Source organism: Mastigoproctus giganteus, chromosome 7 (genome assembly GCF_048544385.1).
Source record: "Mastigoproctus giganteus isolate SK-2022 chromosome 7, ASM4854438v1, whole genome shotgun sequence".
NCBI classification, from domain to species: domain Eukaryota; kingdom Metazoa; phylum Arthropoda; class Arachnida; order Uropygi; family Thelyphonidae; genus Mastigoproctus; species Mastigoproctus giganteus.
Genome location: NC_143581.1, coordinates 8,812,114 through 8,835,593, shown reverse-complemented (window position 1 = coordinate 8,835,593; position 23,480 = coordinate 8,812,114). Strand labels below are relative to the sequence as shown.

The window sequence follows — 23,480 nt, the reverse complement described above, 5'->3', positions numbered from 1 at the left end:
GGAGCAGTACAAACAGTAGAAACAGTTCTTTTCTCCTGTCCAAAGAAAGTCAAGTCAATTGCTTCTGCTGGCATGGTAATGGCACTAGTTTTTTTTGGGATGCTCATGGAGTATTGCTAGTTGATTACCTTCAGAAAGGCAACAGTCACAGGGGCATATTACACAGACCTTGTGAGCCATGTGCAGCAAAAACATTAAAGATAAACAAGGAAACTGAACAAAGGAGTTTTGTTCTGCCAAGAAAATGCAGACCTATTCACAAGTCTGTTTTTGCCATGGTTGCACTGAATGAGTGCAACTTTGAAACCTTGGGCCCTCCCTATTCCCATCTATTTTTAAATTTGAAAAAATATCAAGCTGACATTGATTTTCCCACTGACAGTGATGCCATTGCTGCAGTGGAGGCATTCCTGAAAATCCAAGAGAACACTTTTCACATTTTCATAGTAATGGAAAAGAACTATTGAGAAGAAGTTTCAAGAAGAAATTAAGAAAGCAAATGGTGAAAAGATTAATATGGACTGTTGTACTTTATGGCTCGGAGGCATGGACACTGGGAAGAGAGGAGATCAGACAACCAGAAGCTTTCGAGATGTGGGCGTGGAGGAGAATAGAAAGGGTGAAATGGGTGGACAGAGTGAGTAATGAGGAAGTTCTGAGGAAAGTAGGAGAAGAGAGAACATTAGTAAAAGAACTAAGAAGACGACAAAAGAACTTTATAGGATATGTTTTGAGAAGAGAAAGTATGCTGCGGAAAGTGATAGAGAGGAAGATGTGTGGGAAGAGAGCTGCTGAGAGAAGGAGAATTGGAATGATGGATTGGATTGGATGGGAAGAGGAAATTATGCAGGAATTAAAAGGAAAGCACAAGACAGAGAGAAATGGCATCAATGCAGCCCTGAACCTGCCTGTGAGCAGAGAACTTGAAGAAGATTCTTTTCACAGCTAGAATCAACACACTGCAGCATCAGTGACAAAAGTGTATTGATCCCAAAGAGGACTAAGTTGAAAAGTAACATGTTACCAGACTCCTCAAATAAACCCTTCATACTCTGACTACAAACTTTTCAAATGCCACTTGTACTCCAAATAACAAATAAATTTATCGATATATTAAAAGTTCTAAGATCCATTAAATAAATCTAAGCACCACAATTCAGAGGAACTGATTAACATGTTCACTGCCTCTGATGTATATATGTCAATTGGCACTAGAAGTGATGTGCCGTTATGCATATAAGCTTAAATTAAAATTTAAGCTTGATAGCTTAAATATATTCAAGGCAGAACTAGACAAACATTTGGAGAGAGTGCACGGGTGAAATTAGAAGATTTGTTGGGTTTTTTTGGCTGATGCTATATAAGCTTGCTTTCTTGCATCATGTGCCTTTACTAATGCTAATGCATACTCAAAAGGAACACAAGTGCTGTGCCGTAACATACAGAGGCAGTCATTCTTAAGTGGTCAATAAACGAGTACTGTAAAAGTAAAGGCACACAAAATTAACAACTACTCAATATCGGCAAAGCTGACTGAACTCTGCTACTTGAGCAATGATTGGTTTTTATTTATAGACATAGCATATACGTTTATTTCTTCTTTTTCTTGTGTTGAGGCTACTTTATGTATGTGGAATAAACTTCTGAAAACATTTTGAGATTTGTTCTGATTGACAGCTCAGCCCAAAAGTGTTTGCTTTAAGTTACCTATGTGAAACATGAGATGTGTTTTGCATGGATCTGAAGGTTTTTACCTTCAACTCCATGCAAAACAGTAGTCAAAGCAATCCTAATGCAATGTAACTCAGAGCTATCATAATTTAGACTAGCTCTCCTTCTATAACTTGTGCTACTTCTATAAACAAATTTAGTATAAAATTTTAAACTTACCAACTACCATGAGTGTGAATTCAAATCCCTTTTTGACAGCTTTACGGTATACTTGATTAGGTAAGTTGGCAAATCCAACATATCCCTCCATATCTTTTGTTAATACAGATTCTTTCATGTTGTCTTTTTCTTTACTATACAAAGACTCTTTTGATGAATTCAGTGATGATGCCGTAGAGTTGATAGTTGCTGAAGTAGGAGGACCATCTTGTCGAAAAAACAGTTCCCTTTTTGCTGATAACTGAAAATATTATATCTGTTAGGAATAAGAATTGCATACATGATAAATTTACCATATTTTCCAGGCAATAAAAGACACCCACATTTAAGAGGAAAAATTTTGGGAAAAAATATTTTATCAAAACATATCATCAGAATGAATGTGTAAAGTGAAGCCTTTACTCCCAACACCAATAGCACATCATTCTACTGTCTCATTCTGTATTTTGAGAAAGTGCATCATTTTCAGGATCAAAGGCATTACCGATTCACAATTTTCTAAAAGACATAGCAACTGTCTCATGTTTCATTAACACACTTATTTTTCACCTATTTGCAGGGAAATTGTTCATCATTTCATTCATCCTGTTGATGGCAAATCGTGATCTGGTGCTTCCATCCATTTAGTCCACTCTTCACACACAAATACTCAAGGGTTTACTAACTGAGATGTCCGATGGCTGCAGTTGGCTAAGGCCTGATAGAATTACAGCTAACTCTATATGTTTTCAATTCAGCAAACCATCCTTTTTGTTGCCTCTGTTAAGGGTAAGTGAGAAGAGATGTTTGACTGTTACATGTGGTCACACAAAAGAGCTACCTTTTTTTTTTTTTTAGACACCACCTGGACATTCTGAAAATAACTATAAATAAAGGCATTACTGTATGATGTTTATAGATAAAGACATCACTGGTATAACTTCCGATTGTAAGACAGGGAAATTTTAGGCAACATTTACCAGGAAAAATGTGCATCTTATGGGCACGAAAATATGGTAATGGCCATTCTTGCTCACAAACAGGATTTTAGAAATATTTTAACTACAGTAAAAGCATAGTTAGATAACAGGAAATCTCTATTAACTGGCATATTTATATTGTAGAACAGGGGTTGCCAATCACAGCAGTTTTCTTTGTAGTCCACATTAGAAAAAATGTAAATCATCACGGTCCAGTTCTCCTTTTAATGTAAAATTAATAAAACATCAAGTAAATATCATGACAATATCTTTATTTTCATTTATTACATAATATTCTTATAATGTCTGGTATGAAGAGATATTAGAAGACTGGAAAGCACTGATGTGGTATAGAGAAGGATGGAAAAATTAAGATGAAGTAGTAAAGTGAGCAATGAGAAGGATAAGTGAGAAGAGATGTTTGACTGAAATAATCAGAAGGCAGAAGAGAAATTGGTTTGGACATCTGTTGTGAGATGAGGGATCGATGAAGAATGCAATGGAGGGATAAGTTAAGGGGAAGACCCCAGAGAGAAACTGAGGAAAAACTATGATAGATGAATTGAGAGGAGATGGTAGAGATGAAGAGAGCTGGTGATAGGGAAATATGGAGAGGTAGTGGAGTGTATGTATGGACCTGCTCTTGGAAGAATACCAATAATAATAATATAATAATTAATTATTGGTGTTCTTATTATGTAAATAATTCTTAGTGTTTCAGAATGTGAAGAAAGACAATTTCAGCATAATATATGATTATTTTTTAAATGTCACATCAAATTGGACCTTACAAAAATGCATAACTAAAATTACTGAGCAACTGGTGAAACCTCCATATAAAAAGTAAACTACTAATAAGTCTCGTCTTGAAAGTATCCTAAAAAAAATACTGGTGTGATTCCAAATGTTTCTACAATTTACAAAATCTATTTATCTAGTGTTTTTGAAAGCCACAAGTCTCAGATGAAAGACTACTTGATTACTGTAAAGAAATCAACTTAGTTTTCGTGAATCAGCTGACACAAATAACATATAGATATTAAATATTTTAGCTATCCCATAACTTATATCACTGAAGAAATACCTACAGTGCAGTTCTTCAGATGATCAATTACAAAACTGACAGTGAAGCAGTTATGAAAACTATGCAGGAATTCCAAATTAGTTTTAGATTTATAACAGCATTCATAACTGAAAAGACAACATATATACATAAAAGGTGGGAGAAAAGTTTCAGAGCATTTGAGTTCCTGAATGGAGTGCACATTACCTGTATGGTTCATCTACAAATTTTTAATTGGTGATATATAATGAAAAAATTTTCCAAATGTAAACAGGTTAGTAAAGATCAGTTCAACTCTTCTCTGTGTGTCCACTTGGAAAGAATAATTTCTTCACTTCTGTTCCAACATATGTGTCTCACCCATAACAGTCACTGCATGCTGGAATAACTGGTTGAAAGCCACTCTGTTTCCTTCAAAATACATGGAACATTATTCAGAATTGTACTGTGCTGAACGAAGTGTCAAACTCTGCATTCTGAATTTAAAGAGCTGTCCAAAAGAAATTTCTTATAAAACAATTCAGAAGTAGCAAAACAGGCTCAGAAAATAACACCAGCATCATTACTGAAGTATGAAACTTCAGAAAAAGTTACTGAAATACCTGCAGTTCTAAATTTAGCCTTCATATCTAAAGATGACTTTTAAAACGAATTGGCACAAATGACTACGTCAATATGGTGAGAAAAGACATATCTCTCAAAAACAATAAATCACTTCAGGCAGCCTGCTGCTGACTTTTATCATGTGTTTTTGGTCCAGTGCAAGCTTTGAATTTGCAAGTTCCCACAGATCCCGAAAAAGCTGAATTTTTTTGCCTATCGTTGACTGCCCTCAGGAATTCCTCTTCATATTTTATAGCACTCTGGAGTGGTGAATTATTAAACAAGGCAATCTGAGATTATCACATTATACTGCTCATAAGTGCCAGTAATAAGCCTCGGTGTGGAACACTTGTTCTCAGCCTACAGTATTCTTGCAAATAACCACCATTCCATTAAAGATAAAAATTAATAAATGTACAACATGTGATTTCAAAATACAGATATGCCATACTTTTTTAAAATACAGATTTGCATTTACAGATATACAGAATACAGATATGCATTTTTTTTTTTTTTTTTTTTTTTCAAATTAAAAGCAAATAGAAAAATCAAATAAAACATTACTTTACTTTTTTATTTGATTTTTGTGTATTACCCTACTATGATGTATTTAGGATTATTCAAAAAAAAAATCAAACCTGATTTTTCTGAAAATTTTAAAATTATTTCCAAGAGTATCCCAACATGATTTCTGCCATTTTTTACCATGGAAAATGCCTAGCCTTAACCATCAAAATATCAAGATGCAACCTTATAACTGCTATTAATCAAATGCCTATAACCAGTACTTTGGGACTGGACAAAACTCTGCAGTTTATCATTAAATCTGATTGATCCCTAATGATTTTCAACACCATGCTGAAAGTGGATTTTTTCCCTTCTACGTGGAATATGTATTCACTTAGGACACTCCCAAAAATTTCCCATGCTTACCAAAACTTCATGAGGGTTGTTAAATGTTGTTATTTGGTTTTTAGGAGCATTAGCAACTAAGGCCATATTGCTACAGGGATATGCGGTGGTCATTTCTTGACATTCTGCATCCTCCGTATTTGGTCTAACCCCGGTCTAATCAAGAAGCGTGTGCTACGCACTGCTGTTCCTGCCCACGGAGGCACCCTTAATGAGGGAGAAAAGGTGTTGAAAACACCAATAAATCAGATTCTCACTCACAACTCATAGGCCTCAGCAAATTCATTACACTTTGAATTCTAAATCAACAGTTAGTAATTTGCTTATGACTACCAATGCCATCCTTGGTTCATTTCAGGAGAAAGCAGAGATGGCAGTAACATCTCTGAATTTCAATTTCCCCCAGATGTGGGAATTGCAAGCTACATTCAATATTGTCAACATCCCAAACCAAGCACTGAAGTTTTAGCATCCCTTCTTGACAACAGAATCATCCAGCTAGCACTTGGAAATCAAACATATTTTACTTGAATACAAGCAGGCACGTGTGTCACAAGGATCCCGGCCAGCATTCTTTTTACAGCCATAATAAAACTGTTAATCCACAAAGGAATTGAACAGGCTAAGAGTAGAAACCTGCTTTTTGTCAAATGGTAGCCGAGCATTCTGCTCTATTGTCAAAGCTATTTTGGTCGCAACTTTTGTCCACTGGTACTACCACCTCAGTTAGAGATAAAGCTGACTTACTATGGGCCTACTTTTCTTCTAACTCTTGTATTGATGATCTTGGTAAACCACCTCCTATCATTCCCAGTACACTCCACTCAATCTTACCTGTGGTTCTTCCATCAAAAGAATGTCAGAATAATTTTCAGCAATCTTGATGCCAAGAAAGTTCTAGGTCCATATGATATGTCTCCACTGGTCAAAGGGATTTTCTTCTTAGCTCTCAGGGTTACTTTTCTTCTGAAAAACAGCTACACACTCTACAAATCTATCTCAGATCTGCCCTGGGAATATTATTTCCACATCTGGGGTGGTTCCCCCACAATCTCACTCACTCATACTCTCTCTCTCTCTTATGCTTTTAGACTATTCTAAAGAAGGGGGGAGGGTAGTTAGGTTAATGATCCATCTCTTACAAAGTCTCTCTACTCTGTCTCATAGATGTTCTGTTTCTGCTGCATGCCTTTCTACGGCTACTTCCACGGACACTGTTCTGAACCAGCTTTTATAATTCCCCTCATCTCTGTCTCTCTTCCAAACCATTCTGAATACATGCAACAACCAGTCAACATCCATTTATGTCCAATTTCAAACTCAAAAGAATCAACTTTTCTTTCTTCCTCATACATGACTGTAACTTATGTTTTCTAGAACTTTTTTCCTTCATAAGTATTTTGTGAAAATTTATAATAGACCACAGAAATTCGAGTCTAACGTCAGCAAGTATCATTTTCTGTCTTCCCGACCTTCAAATCCATGCATGCTATTTTAAAAATTTTTGGTTAAACACAAAACAATTCAGCCTATGACTAATGGAGTTTTTATTCTCTGTGTCAAAATGCTAAGAATTCTGGATGATCTTAAACTGATCAAAAATAAGACTCCATCACTGTATAGAGGAGCTGTGCCAAATTCAGCAGAAAATCTGGGTCACAAAGCAGGACCTGTTAAACATCCAAAACACAAATCCAATTAAAATGTATATCAGGACATTGATTCTACAAGGCATTCTATATGATCTTGAGTTGTGGGTTGTAGCTGCGATCACAACAGTCAAACCATTACATGTTGAAAACTACTGGTTGCTGAAGTGGCAATCTGGAAGAGTAATCTGCTACCCTAGGAGCATACAATACTGATGGACAAAAAATTGAATTTAACAAAGCATTCGGCTTTAATGAATGAAGAAAGGTCAATTTTCACCAAAATTATCACTTGAAGGATTTCAGCACCCATAATCAGGGGCTCTGATTATGGGTGCTGAAATCTCTCCTTATCACCAGTTCCTGCTCCAATTCTAAACTTGTTTCTTATTCACATAGGCTGAGGTTATCAACTTGCTTCCTCTCTCTCGATCAAAAACTCCTGCAACCATCAACTGATTTGTAGTATCGGTTTTGCAAGTGGAATAAGCCCATAAAGTAATTGCCATGTTCATTGGACTTTTGTGCTTTTTTAATTATTATATTTTGTGTTTTTTTGTTTTTTTTTTATATATGTTATTTCAGTATTACTTTATATTTCATTTCATATGTATTAGTATCTTCCCAATGGGTAATTTATAATACTAATACATACGAATATTGTATGTGATCAAGTTTTTTTTTTTTTTTTTTTTAGTCATATATTGTTCAAAATAAATAATTCAGGGAAAAAAATAATTCTGCTCAAGTCTCTTATTCTCTTCCATTTTTTAAGCCAAAAAATTTCTGCTTATTATGTATATAAATACTATTTGATTCGATAAATTTTAAAACTACCTATCATTCTAGCAGATTATTATTCTCCTTAAGAGAATATCGGGTTTCGTTTTCCCCGTTTTTTTTTAGATGAAAACAATAATAAATCTTTCAAAAGTAATTAGGATAAGCCTATAGATATTTATTGAACTATTGGGAGAAGAAAAACAAATAACCTGAAACCATAAACAAACAGTGTCGGCGCTTCACCGGTACCACGTAACTCTTCAAGCAAAAGCCAGAGTTGTAAAGAACGTGGCGCGTCACCTGACTGATTCTCGCGAGAAATTTCTTCACGAAATCCCTAAAAATAACGCTTGGAAACTATAACAATAGATTTTTTTTTAATATATTTAGGAAGGTAGAAAACCTTTCAGAGTTTTATTCATTGATTAACGGTTAAGGCGGGAACATTATTTTCGAGGGCACCCATCATTTTTAACCCCAGGGGCTCACATCTGGTGAGAATGGGCTTGGCACACCCAGGGTCCTAAGTTGGATATCATCATTCTTCTCTTTCTTGGTGATTCCCTTCTACTTTGACTCTCTCTCTCTCTCTCTCTCTCTCTCTCTCTCTCTCTCTCTCTCTCTCTCTCTCTCTCTCTCTCTCTCTCTCTCACACACACACAGGGTAACTCGGGAATTTTTTTTTTTTTTTTTTTGGCTGGTGCAGCATAAGCCTCGGGCTTCCTTGCACCATACAGCTAATAATAAGATGACCCTCGTGGGTCACATTCACTCATCATGTAACTCGAGTTCACTGCTTACTGACTTACAGATAACTTGAAGTATTCCGTTCCTCCTCCCCTACCTGACGACTAAACTTTGGCAGTAGTGCCTAGATGTTCAAAATATAGGTTCGTCTACGTCTGGTTATATAAGTGAAAAAAAAAAAAAAATAATAATAATAAATAATATTCTAAATCAAAATTTTCTAAATTCGAAAATAATTTCTCAAAATATTTACAATTTAAAGGAGGCAATCCCCTGTCCCTTCAAAATTAGCAACAAACTTATGATGATAATAATAAACTTGGTCATCCCCAACTCTGATGAAGATATTATGTGACAAGGCGAAATACAGACGTACAAAACGCTGTGTTGTGCCGAGGGTGGTCGTGATTCGACGGACCTCTAACATCAGAGACACAATTACGGATGATTAATGAAGTTGAAAGCTAGGGGTAACTTTAGCTGCTATATGGGAGAGGATGTTGTCCTAATATCATTTCGTGTAACCAGACGGGAAATGTGACATGCTGTTTATGGCACTTTAAAAGCATTTTGGACTGTGGCTTTCAGTACGGGTTAAAGACCGTAAATTTAACAGCCATGATTTCAAATTTAAACCCTGTAATTTTGCACGCTTCCTTAATGTATTTACTCTTTCTATTAATTATCGTTACACAAAACAATTCAAATGAAAGATATTTTTAAGTGGGTATTTTTTTTAAACTAAAACTACAATTCCAAAAAAAAAAAAAAAAAAACAAAGTTCATAAATAAATAAATCTAATCACTCATCTTTCAAAAAGTCAAAATTTATAGAGAAAAACAACTTTGTTTTCATTTGCACAAATACAGGTTAATAAAACACATTAACGACGTATTGTACTTACTGACCATGTACAATCGTGGTCAATTCCAATATATTTTTTTTTATTGATTTCAAAAAATATATATAAATAATTTCAATTTCGCATATTTTAACACAATATACAGAAAATACAAGATCAAATAGCACATCAACAAAAAAAAAAAAAAAATGTTCTACACACTATGACGTTACTGTTTATGGTATTCCGTTGCGAATTGTGTTTCTACAAGCTGTTTTCGCATGCCATGCTTTCCTTCTTTGCAGTCCACAAAAGAAAAAAAAAAACTTTCAATCCCACTTCCAGAAGCTAATGAATTTCATTTCATTTCTTCTCTCTCTCTAAGTCAGGGTGCAATGTGAATCAGTTCTTATCAGAAAAAATCTTATTCTTCTTGCATTGCGGTACCACTCCACATGAACATGATGTAAACAAGCTGCAAATCCCCCCCCCCCCGGTTCCAGCCAACTTCATCCATAACACAACTTTGCAGTTGCACCTGGAACTCGGCCGTCTCGAGAAAAGTAATCAAATGAGGTAATAACAGAAAGAAAAAATAATATAAAATAATGAACTAGCAAACAAATAAAAAAAAAAAAAAGACAACCTATGCATTTCCCTCCTCCCAGCATCCAGCCAAATTTTCCTCAACTGTCAGCCTCTACCACCCATTGTAGGTTATAAATCACTGGAACATATTCCAGTAATTTATAACTCGCTGGCTAAAATTATACACAAAGAATTTATGAGCTACGTATCCATAATTTATACAACAAACACACACATATATATGTATATACTTTTTTTTTAATTAACGGTTCTTGGATTATCTGATTTGGCAATAATGCAATAAGGTCTCTGTCTCACTCTAGAGATTTTAATTTGAGATAAACAACCGAATAATATTTTGAAATAAAAACAAGATATAATATTTTGTCAAAAAATTTATTCAGCATAAAAAATATTAAGTTTATCAAATTCTCTTATCTTCTGTTCCAATGAAATTACTTTCCTTGCTCTTTTCATATACTCACTTCCATTTTGAGACAAAAAAAAAAAAAAAAAAAAAAAAAAATGTTAACTTTACAACGAACACGATAATCTTCAAGGCATTACGGAAAGCAGGTGCAAAATATGTCTGGGAACAATAAATATAATTCAAAACACAGTGATGTATCCGAGTAGACAGGGAGGGAGTGTACCTACGTTTGAATTCACCATGGCTCGCCATTAATCTTAAAAACTACAGGCAGGCAGTCGTTGATTCAAAAGTTCATCGTAAATTCGTAATCAGAACTTCCTACAGTTGCAGTAAAAAAACTGAGATTGTGCCAACACTAACACAGAAATGTTATTATTCGTTGTTTTGCCTGATTGTATTTGCAATGGGGAAGTTCGTAGTAAAGCCAGTTAGATGAACAGGGTTGAGAAGTGCAGCGTCTGAATTTGTTATTACACATTTGTATGCTTTGATCTGTGACTTCCACGTGTAAACATCCACTTCTATTAGGGTATGGTTACAATAATTAAAGCTTATTGATTAATAAGAGTAACCATTAATAAAATAAGGAAACTTTGGTTACCGAAAATGACTTGAGACATTGACTAGTCTTGCTGGCCGCTGATCCTAACCACGAATAACGCCCATCACTCGAAGCTCCAGTATCCATTATAAACACGTTTTACTCCAACATTAGTTCGTAATCTGAAGACAAACGATTTCAGTCATACATACCACTCAAAAGAAATGGAAAGCGATATTTAAATTTATATTTTTTAAGCAAAGAGACTGAGATATCAAACTAAAATTTCGAAATAATGGGGAGAATGAAGTTGAGTCCTTCGATCGGAAGTCCTAAAAATACTAAAAGAGGATGTTTACCAAAACCTAACCTGTGTGCACGAGCCTTTTCTTTTTTTTAACTAAATAAAATGCTAATTGAAATGACTCGGGTTACTAACTGACTATATAGTTCAAATTATGCATAATTTCATGTTCAACAATCCGTTTTAGACTCCGAGTGTGCTTGAAATCAGGAACTGCTTCGTCACTTTCTCAAGAGAATAATGTTTGGAAAAGAATAAATACTCAAGGATCGGAGATACATTATCAGCACTTTGACATGTGAAAAAGATTAGCAAACATGAAGGTATTTCTGCGTCGGACAAAACTGATCAAATATAAATTTGAAAGTCCAAAAGTAAACGTGCTAAAAGAAAGACAAAAAAAAATTATATGAATAATTCTTGACTGCTCCAGACCAGATTTCAGAAACTATTTAATAAAAATTACAAATAAAATCTAAATAACTTCGATTAAAATATACAATAAAATATTACTGTAAAATATACTGAATTAAAAGCGTTAAATAAAATGAGAAAGAAGCGTAAAACACGGGAGCTTTTGGTACCTGTATGTTGCCTTTACCAACATTTATTTGCAAGGGTGACTATGAAGAAAAGAAAAAAAAAAAAAACACAGAAGTGTCCACGTAGCCTAAAAGTAGAGAGGAAGGAAGAGAAAAAGGCTGACACAAGTAATTATAGACCTGTGAGTTTAACTTCTGTTCCCGGAAAATTAATGGAGGCACTGGTGAAAGAAGCACTGCAGGATCATCTAGACAAGACTTCAGTTATAGCTAGGACACAGCATGGTTTTGTTAAGGGAAAGTCTTGCCTGACCAATTTGATTGGATACTATGATGCAGTCACAAAAGAACTGGATGCAGGGAATAACTTTGATATTATATACTTGGATCTTAGAAAGGCTTTTGATACTGTTGCACATGGAAGACTGCTGCACAAATTGGAGCAGTGTGGCATTGGAGGCAAGTTGCTGCTATGGATAAAGGGGTGGTTGAGGGGGAGAAGACAGAGAGTGGTAATCAATGGACACTGCTCATCGTGGACTAATGTTATTAGTGGAGTCCCTCAGGGTTCAGTATTGGGGCCTTTATTGTTTTCTGTATTTATAAATGATATTGATGATGGTATATCAGGCTTAATGTCCAAGTTTGCAGACGATACGAAGGTTGGCAGGGTTGTCAAGGACACTACTGACACTATGCTGCTGCAACAGGATTTGGAAAGGTTGAGCAGATGGGCTTCGAGGTGGCAAATGAAGTTTAACATTGACAAATGTAAAGTACTACATATGGGAAACAGCAACCCCAGAGCAGCGTATCAACTCTGTGGTACTACACTGACAGTGGTAGAGAATGAAAGGGACCTGGGGGTGGTGGTGAAGGCAGATATGAAGTTCTCTGAGCAGTGCAGACGAGCTGCAAGAGTAGCTCATGGTGTATTGTCAATGATATATAGGAATTTTTCTAGCAGGGATAAGGAGGTGATTATTCCCTTGTATAAGGCAATGGTCAGGCCACACCTAGAGTACTGTATACAGGCCTGGAGGCCTCATTTCAGGAAGGATGTAGAGCTGCTGGAACGAGTACAGAGAAGGGCAACTAGATTGGTGAATGGGACAAAGGGGTTCTCTTACGAAGAAAGGCTTAAGTTTTGCAAATTACAGTGTCTGGAAACTAGGCACCAGCGGGGTGATCTGATAGAGGTGTACAAAGCCTTGAATGGTTTGAGCATGCTCAATGCTGATGGGATTCTTCCTCTAGCTCAGAAAAATCACCTGAGAGGGCATAAATTCAAATTGAGGAAAGACAGATGTAGGATAGATGTGCGGAAATTTGCCTTTAGCCAGCGGGTGGTTGGTGGGTGGAACAGACTTCCATCCCTTGTCGTGGAAGTTGATAGCCTAAATAAGTTTAAGGCTCAGCTGGACAGGTATTTCGAACGAACAGAGGGGTGAAGTGGAAGTGGTTATTTTTATTTATTTATGTTACTTTTTTTTTTTTTTTTTTGGCTGATGCTGCATAAGCTTGCTTTCTTGCATCAAATGCCTCTACTAATGCTAATGCTAATGCTAATTTCCGACTGTCCCGAGTTTACGTAACCTCCAGTTATCCACGAACTACTCGAAAAAAGGGGAGGAAGGTAGCGGGAAGGGACTGCGGGTGACGTTCATCCAACTTAAAGTGCTACAGATTCAAAGATGGGATGTATTCGCATACCATCATTTTGTTCAAATTGCGTCTAGTGCTACGTATGTGGGCGAATTCCAACAAGCCATGGATCTTGAAATCTCATGTGCTATCAATAATTTGGACATTGTTTGACCGGAAGCCATGTACTTCCTGCCAATAATTCACGGATACGGCTGATTGGTTAAAATCAGCATTCTCTGCGTAACATGGTCTTTCAAGCGATCCTCAGACAATGGAAGGCTTCACCGACAATATCTCGCATTTCAGTCTCTACATGGTATACTGTACACTTCCCCACTTCTTTGCATAACTAGTATAGGAGTTTTTAAAGGGGAATATTTTCCAGTTTCTTATTAGGAATTTGCAGTGTTGGTGTCGTAACTGCGCAAAATCCTAGTGATTCCCTGAGATGCCCCTGGGTAGAAAGGAATGCTAGCCATACCGGAAGTGCGATTGGGTCAGAAGTAGGTTGTGTGGTGGTGGGAAAAGCAACACTCGCGTGTTTCTGGATTAAAAGCAACTCACAGTAATTTAACCTTTCTTCAAGAGAGTCACATCTCTAGAGGGCCGTTCTGACTTTTTATTCCATCATGTCTTTCTGTTTCTCACTGGCAATGGGACCATGAGCGTACGAATAGTACTGTTGTGGTATGAGAGCCATAGCATGACCCGTACACACCGTTTGATGATATACAGTACTGTACTGAAGTTATTAAGCGAGAGCGTGTCCTTTTTACCATTAAGTCAAGGAAGGCAGAGCATAGTCATTCTCAATCTCTGTAATAAATTTTCGAAAACTGGAACATCAATCAAGATAAGTAGGAAATTGGTGTTCACCCCCCCCCCCCCGATAGGAATGGTGAATATATGATCTATGTATATTCCCCATAGGGTAACAAAAAACGATCTACTGGTATTACTTCGGGTTCAAAAGTTTCCATAACTAAATTGGCAATCTGTGGACTAACTAGTGAACGCGTATCTAATCCACAAATTTACTTGTAAATAACATCTTCGTAAATAAAAATAGAATTATTTAAACGTAATGATAAGAATTAAGATTCGCATATATCTATTATTAAACTAAGTGCTGTTCTATAAATTATGGGTAACGTCCATTTCTATATGTTGTTTTATACAGCCAATCAATTGCATGGTTGGTGGGAATACTAGAGTATAACAAAACAACATCATAAAAGGTATCAATCATTGATTTCCTGGGCTTTTAAATATCGCATAAACTCCTGGGCAGACGTGGTAACAAACTCAGTGTGGCCCACTAGAGATTTTAACAGAGACGATATATATTTTGCCACACGGCTAAGTTAGCCGTCCCAGTGCTGGAAATTATTGGACATTAGGGAACCTGAAGTTTGTGGATCTTTGGGAATCCATAAAATCGTGCCAGGTTCTTTTTTTTTTTTTTTTTTTTTTTTATATCTATGTACTGTACTGTATTTGGATTGTGCACGCCATCTTCTGAGTAAAGAATTCACTTCTCCTCTAATCCATTCGGTGGGAATGGGCGTATTCCCTTATATATTGTGTTATCGCCACAGTTTTTCCAACGCTTCTGTTTTGTACTCTGATCTGCTCTGTTCATCCATCTATCGAGAATGCAGATTTTAGCCAATCAGCGATAGCCGTGCACTATTCGCAAGAAGGACGTGACCTCCAGCCAAACACTGTTCAAATTATTAATAGTGCACGAGATTTCAAGGTCCGTCGCTGGTTTGAATCCGCCCACATACGTAGCACTTTGAACAGAAATGATGGTACGAGAATACATCCCATCTTTGAATCTGTCGTGCTGCGTAAGTTGGATGGGCGTCACTCCCGGTCTTCTCCTCCAGCCACGTTCCACCCCTTCTTACGAGCAGTTCGTTGGTGACTAAAGGTTACGCTAACCTCGAGACAGTCGGGAATTACTTTTTCCTTCCTCCCTTCTTAACTCTATTCTTTGTGGACACTTCTACGTTTTATTCATTTTTCATATATACTCAGTGCTGTTTTTTGTTTTTTTGTTATTTGGATTTTAGGAGCATTAGCAACTAAGGCCATATTGCTCCGGGATATGCGGTGGTCATTCCCTGCCTTTCCACATCCTCCGTATTTGGTGGTGACGGGCTCGAACCCCGGTCTAATCAAGAAGCGTGTATCCTTGCAAATGTTAGTTGAATAAAGCAACATACAGATGCCGAAAGGTCCTGTGTTTTAGATTTTATTTCATAAAATTTTTATGCTTATAATTCGGTATATTTTAAATATTTAAGTAATGAAGTAACATTTTATTGTACATTTTAGTTGATTATTTATATTTTATTTGTATATTTTTAATAAATTTAATAATTCTGCTCAGAGCAGTCAAGAATTATTCATATATCCAATTCCCACACTCCAAGGGTTTTCACAGTAATAAATAAATGTCGCTTACTATTAGAATTTTACTTCGGGGAAAAAAAAAAAAAAAAAAAAAAAAAAGCATCATATCTGGCAAGATTCACCCCCTCGACTGCCGGGGATTCTTCCTCCCCACAGTTTAATTCTGGTTAAATCTAAACTGCTTATTGCGACCTTTCTTATTTGAATCAACAAAAACAATATACTGTTATTTCAAATCTTTCACGGCACCAGCACCTCCATAATATCACAGATTTTAAAACCGATTCTCATCTACGTTTTTTTTTTTTTTTTTTATCTTCCCAATTTCTCTCTCAACTGTGAATGCACCTCCATTTATTTATGGGATGGGAGTTGATGATCAATCTGGAATTTGGCGATCGTGTGCAGTAAAAAATCGAATGATTTAAATATAGCGATATACTGCCAACGCCAAGAACTATCTTTTTTCTACACAGTAGAAAAAGACGGCAACGCAACTATCCATTGTGCAAAAACTACATCTGAATGATTCGAAGAACACTCCCAAAATTTCCAACATATATTTTGCAAACCGAATTCTCGACATCTGAATCCAACTGGGATATGTTGGAAAGGGCAGTTCACTTCGACCACAATACAGCAGCTGAAAAGTATTCTGATGAAAGAAATTAAATATGGAATGAGAATGGAATGGATCCATGCCAAGAGTACGGGACAAAACTGGCTCATAGATATTAAACAGCGTTTTTTTTTTTTTTTTTGCCAGCGAACAAATCAGGGGCTCACAAATCTGGTGAGCACCTAATATGGGCTTGGCAAACCCAGGGTCCTGAGCTGGATATCATCATTCTTCTCTTTCTTACAGACCCCTTCTCTTCTCTCTCTCTCAGGGTAATGCAAATTTTTTTTTTTTTTTTTTTTTTTTGTTGGTGCAGCATAACCCCAGGGGCTCACATCTGGTGAGTATGGGCTTGGCACACCCAGGGTCCTGAGCTGGATATCATCATTCTTCTCTCTCTCTCTCTCTCTCTCTCTCTCTCTCTCTCTCTCTCTCTCAGGGTAACTCAGGATTTTTTTTTTTTTGGCTGGTGCAGCATAAGCCTCAGGCTTCCTTGCGCCATATGGCTAATAATAATAATTAGCAAATGTGGAAATCCTATGGATATGAGAAAACTATTCCCAGGAATTGCTTTAACGTGGACTTGACTGCACAGCAGATTTTTATATACAGTAGCTAGTTTTGAACAAGGACACAAACGGTCATGCATTATCAACTAATATCTACAGAAAAGGTTATGGAGGGGGAAGGAAACATGGTAAGTGGCACTAATCTTCCCTCAATAAGTTCACGTACCAAGTAACGATAACTATTCGTCCACACTATTTGTTTTGCGACATACTCAAAATGGACTTGAACCACTTATACTCTTTCACCAGAGCTGCTTTATTTCACCTTGGATATCTTCTACCTCAAAAGGAACCGTTACCGACTAAACGAGTTTCTTATCCCAGAGGAAGAGAGACTATTTAACGATATGCACACACCGAAGTTTTTTATATAAAATATTTATCTTCTTCTTTGATTGCCAGAAAATTAGAGGGATATAAATTTATTGAACACTTCACTGAAACAGTATACAAAGGTAACATCAGAAAAATTAAATGAAATTTTACAAATAGTTGATGAGCAGCAAGGAAAAATAGATCATGCATAGATGGAATGTTTGATAGATAACAGAAAAATCATTTGAATATAACAGATTTATTTATAAGTTTTTTTTTTTTTTTTTTAGATTTAATAAAAGCTTGTGATTGAGTTAAAAAAGATGGAATAAAAATCTTAGTTGCCAAGTTCCTAAAAATTAATAGAAGTAATGGGAGATTAATTCTATTAATCTGCTATGCAAATGATGCAGTACTAAGAGCACAAAATGAAAACAATTCGCAAAGAATGCCACATCCTTTTAATAAAAAAAAAAATAAATAAATAAAAGAGTATAACATGAAAATATCCACAGGGAAAAAACAAAAGCCTAAAAATAGCAAAGTAACCACTCAGACGTAAATTAAAATTAGAATGGGATATGATAAAACAAATATTGAAATTAAACTACTTAGAATACACAAAAATAGTTCAGAAATAACTCATGAAGAAGTAGAACAAGCATTCAAATCAGGGGATTAAATAATACAATTTGGAAGAATCCAAACATCAATCGGAATGTTAAAGTTAAATATATATAAAACGACAGTAAGATCTATAATAACATATGCAGCTGAGACAGCAAAAATAAAACAAAAAGTTTTCTGAAGAAACCAGAAGACAAGTTAAAATAAACCTATTAATGAATGGATATATAATAGAAAAAAAAGAATGGGAAAACATGAATAAGATGGTCAATGACAGGTGGGCAAAAATACACTGCTCGACAAAATTAACAGACAAAACGTTTTTCGTGAATATTTTATTGAGGGTGTTGCCGAAGGCGAATAGTTGATATAATAGGCATCCTGGAATAGGAATAAATTCTGAGTATCCAATAGGCCTGACGTAGCCCAGTGGTCAGGAGCGAGAGTGCATAGCACGCGTTCCTTGAGTAGACCGGGGTTCAAGCCCGTGACTACTAAATACGATAAATATTTGTATTGACGATTTATTGTAAACTCTACTGACTTGGTTGTCGTGCCGGAGTATAAACAGATAATATATATATATATATATAGAAATTGATCTACCACCTTACAGAGCCGCACATTATGTAAGTTATTCACGCCTTTAAAAATACAGGTTGCGACAACATCACTTCATTCCCGTTTTTTTGGCTAGCTCAGTGGGATAAATACATTTGCAGTACTCAGGATGGCATGTCATCGTCATTTAGATCAGTGCTACTCAAAAGTGTGGTCGGCAAACTGTTTTTTACGGTTCCCGACGGATTGGAAATAAAAGAAACTGGTCCTGCACCACAGACAGTTTGAGAAGCACTGGTTTAGATGATTCTTTGATATGGCCGGCCGTTGGACGACTTGAAGCCGGTCAGTCGCAGGCGGCACAATGTGTCACGCAATGTCATCTCGGCACCCTGGAAGAAGTTTCAGGAGAAAAGAACAATTGCAAACAGAGCTGGCCAAGGTCGTCCGAGGCTACGCCTACCAGAACAGACCGCTATCTGGCTCTAACAGCAAGACGGAACCCTACTATATTCTGTCATCAACTGTCTCTAGAGGTTGCTGCGGCCACAGGTGAAAACATCTCACACCTAACTGTTAGGAAGGCTCAATTCAAGTGGAAGGAAGCCAGTGTTTTGTGTCAAATTAATCACAAACCACCGCAGAGCTCGTCAAAACTGGTGCCGTGAACAAGTGACTTGGAGCTCTGCCAAATGGGATACAGTTCTGTTCTGTGATGAGCACCGTTTTAGTCTACAAACAGATTGTAGACGTTATTTCATCCGGAGAAGAGGAATGCGGTACCATCCCTCCAACATCGGAGAAAGGGACACTTACGGTGGAGGCGTTGTTCTCGTCTGGAGCGGAATAATGATCAATGGCAGCACTCCTCCATGTTTTTGACAGGATACCGTAACTGTGCAGAGGTACCGAGAACAGATCCCCGAACCCTATGTGCGTCTTTTTTTTGGGGGATGCGGTTGGCCCAGATTTTCTTTTCTATGTTCAGTGGCGTTGTTGCCACTGCAAATTTTACCCCAGGGGCTCACATCTGGTGAGTATGGGCTTGGCAAACCCAGGGTCCTGAGCTGGATATCATCATTCTTCTTTCTTGGTGATTCCCTTCTCTCTCTCAGGGTAATGCTGGATTTTTTTTTGGCTGGTGCAGCATAAGCCTCAGGCTTCCTTGCACCACATGGATAATAATAATATCTAGCGACTGCCGTGGCCAGCAAGATCACTAGACTTAAATCCGATCAAACATGTGTAGGATGCCGTTGGACAACCAATTCCTCGGTCACTTGTTTTTTTTTTTTTTTTTGTAGTTGTTGGCGCATCGGCTTCTGTGGCTATAATGCACCTCCCAAGGTTTTTGCAGTACTTTGATCCAAGCCCGAGGCGGGATTCGAACCCGCGACCTTTGGGTTGCTAGGCAGGCACTTTACCCACCTGCCTAGCCCGGTCGGCTTCGGTCAATTGTGAGCTAAGGTGTGCGCTGGTGGAAGAATGGGATTTGTTGCCACAGAATCTTATAGGCACCCTTATATCGAACATGGTTCACCGCTGTTTAGCCGTTGGAGGGGATCATAACACCGTACTGATTTCATGTGCCCATATTTTCGAGCATCTTGTATCGACTTCTGTAATGTGACCTTTTGTTAATTCTTATACAACCCCTATAAATGCCTTTAATAGCTTTCAGAAGTTTCTCGCTGTTTCCCCATTTCATCGTTATTCTATGGCACACCACCATACCAAATTTTGTCCCGTTTCATCGCAAGCTGCAGGAGTTACACTCCACATTTTCTGCTAATTTTGTCGAGCAATCTCCAGTAAAGAACTGAGGACCCATCGGCAAAGGAAAGCTAAGAAAATAGGAGGATGGTCTATCCTAACACAACAAACAGCATGCTTAATGAGAAAAGAATAAGATAAAATATTTATGAATATATATATATAAAAACAAAAATCAATCGAGTAACCAATTTATTAAACCGTATCGCTTAATAAATAGGATATTTCATTGATTGAAAGGAGCTTCATATTAAATAATAGTTCATACACTATATTTATCTTGTACATATGCTCAGTCCTCTGCAACACCCACCCACAAACAAGATTACCGCAAAAGTCCTTTTCGAGTTCTATGCACTAAACCTATGTTAAAGGCTTCTCCGTGGTTACACGGAGGAGCCTTTAATATGGGTTATCCATCATGTCCAACGAAAGGAAACATAATGATTGAAATTGAAAACGATAAGATTGAGTCTAACCAGGCAAAGAACGCACTAGATGGCTTCAAGTGAGAGGAAAACGTGGCTTCGACAGATATATATTGACTAATCCATTGAAAATAAAGAATTACAATCTGGCATTAGGTTGTAATTATAAGGGTTACAACTTGGCATTAGCCAGGTTGTAACCGTTTGGCTTTGCAAGGGGCCAGCCCCGTCAGACACATCCCTATCTGCTGCTAGCCCGGCTCCTCGTGCTGTGGACCGATACTCGGAGGACAACTCATGGTACCCAACATAACTCACGCTCATCTAGCTTTTCAGTATTGCATCTTCACAGTGACACTAATTGCAGCTTCGTGGGAAACCACCGACACCGCCTAACAAACACTATGTCGATACTGAGCACCTTCCATTCAAGAATTTCTTGCGAAGCAGAAGACTCCACTATTGGTTGAGTCAGCCATAATCGTCGGATTCAGCTTCCCTTTTTTTTTTCTTTTTTTCTCTCCTCTCGAGCTTAAAAACAAATGACGTAAGGTCACGTCACTTGATTTGCAACAACTGAGAAAATTATTCAGGACAGAAAACAATAAAATATTAGAAATTCAAAATGAAACCTATCAGGAATGCTTCCAAAAAGTCACAGAAGCGTTGGAATTGGGTAGAGTGTCAAGGATACTACTTCAAAAATCCATCAGAACAACTAGTAAACTTCATTTGACAAGCATTTAGCTTAGTCCACCACGCATGCATATGTGCATGCATGCGTGGTGTATTTTTTGTCCTATCGCGTTCTTTCCGATTATTTGTTGCGCCACTCTTTCAACAGTTAAGAAGAACATTGCTCCGAAAGCTACTAAATGTGTATTATTTTTATCGCTTTTAATTTATTCTTTGTTTTATCGCTTTACTGTTTTTAATCTTTGTGTTTTAGTTAGCAGGGTACAGTGCCTTCAGCTACTCGTTTGAAGAGGTCTGGGGTCCGAAAACTTCCAGTAGGAAACTGGAGAAACTTTGAAAAGAATTTTCAATCTAAGCCGTGGTTATCCGATTTCAGGTGGATGGCGCAGGGCTCGATTATTGCGGAGTTTTTCAGCGAGCACAACGTGCAAACTGGCTCTCTAAGTCCCTCCATAGGTAAAATTATACCATCTCAAGACACCATTACGTCATTCTTAAAACTAATGCAATACTGCATCATTATTCTGTAATATTAGAGCGATATTGCATCATCTTGCTTATAAAAGCATCCACCTGCTTTTGTGCTCACTTCCTATCCTGCGGTGGTGTGGTACACCGCCGCTAGATAGTTAACTCCAAGGAAGGAAAGAATAACTATTGCTCTTCTTTTCTAGTCGCAAAAGCGACTAGACTTTCTGGCTGCAAAAGTTGAGTCACGCCAAAAACCTAAAATCCATGTGGAAGGACCACAATGGGGTAAATTCAAATGACAGAAATGTCCGATGAAGACAGTTCTGTCATTGTGATGAGTGATCATTCACTGTCTCTGCTCTTTTTTTCACTTCCTATATCTTTTATCCAAGTAATTTGTGGTACCCACTTCTGAAAGTAGGCATTGTTCTCAGACCAATTTTTTTGACTACTTTATCAGCCCGAGATAGTCCCATCAACCTCCGCGCATGACCAAATTGCTGGTATGGGAAACATCCTGTGAATGAATTTAAAAATAAGAAATAAAACACACACCTTATTATTAAATATATTTGAAAACATTTTCTCATTCGTTTAATTTCCCGTAAGTACAGTAGTTCGTTCCTTAAGTAGGGCCTCATCTCTTTCCATTAAAACCACAAAATCCAACCTCATAAGGTTCCTCTTTGCCAATTAATTTTTTTTTTTTTTTTAATACCAACTGATTTTTTTTTATTTATTTAGGTGTAGTTGTTACTTTTTTTTTTTTTATCATAAATATAAAAATCCTGGATCGTTCGCCTTATGATATCGCGATCAAACTGGTCCAGGAAATAATTTATATAAGCCTCTTTACTTCTCTTTGGGAGATAAAAAGCTTTGAGAACACTTACCTTTCGCTTGGCTTCGAATCCTTTTTTATGAATTGTACTCAAAATCCTGTTAACTACACTAGCAGACTTTTCTTGTTTGAATGGTATACTCAATTTATCATTTAATGCCCCTTTGTCAAAACAGATGCTGGTTCATCCATCTGTATATTTTTATAACACCAATCACTCGTGCACACAGTAATGCATAAGACCCTGAGTTTATGCGTCGCCCTATGATGTGACATCTCCTACTACACAAATGAAATATTCCTGGCACACCGCCAACTAACTAAAGTGGATACTTTGTAGTGCGAAGCGGAGAAGCTAGTGAATGACCTTGACCCGCCTGCTGATTTTCTCCCGACTATAACAAGAAGAGTGCCTTAAGATTCGCTTATATGAACCTATCGCATTTTGTTACTCGTACATTACAAGAATACTGGAGGCTTCTTTTTTTTTTTTTTTCCTAAGAATATTCTGTTTGTAGGCTTACGGCTAGATAGAGTAGAGAATTGTAAAAATTTACAAGCATTTTTTATATTTTGTGTCATCACATCGATTATAACACGTAGCATACGTGCTCATCCCCATCACAGAAGTTTGCGCCCAACTCCGTTCCACGTTT

The 23,480-nt window shown here is 37.0% G+C and overlaps 1 protein-coding gene across 1 annotated transcript in view; it reads right to left on the bottom strand.

Moving 5' to 3' along the window:
• pnut (septin 7-like protein pnut) overlaps positions 1-23,480 on the bottom strand; it is a 131,743-nt gene that overhangs the window by 88,146 nt on the left and 20,117 nt on the right. Inside the window, exon 2 of the mRNA XM_090378640.1 lies at positions 1,891-2,131. Coding sequence (XP_090234766.1) covers positions 1,891-2,131 — 241 coding nt within the window. The remainder of the gene's footprint in view (positions 1-1,890; positions 2,132-23,480) is intronic.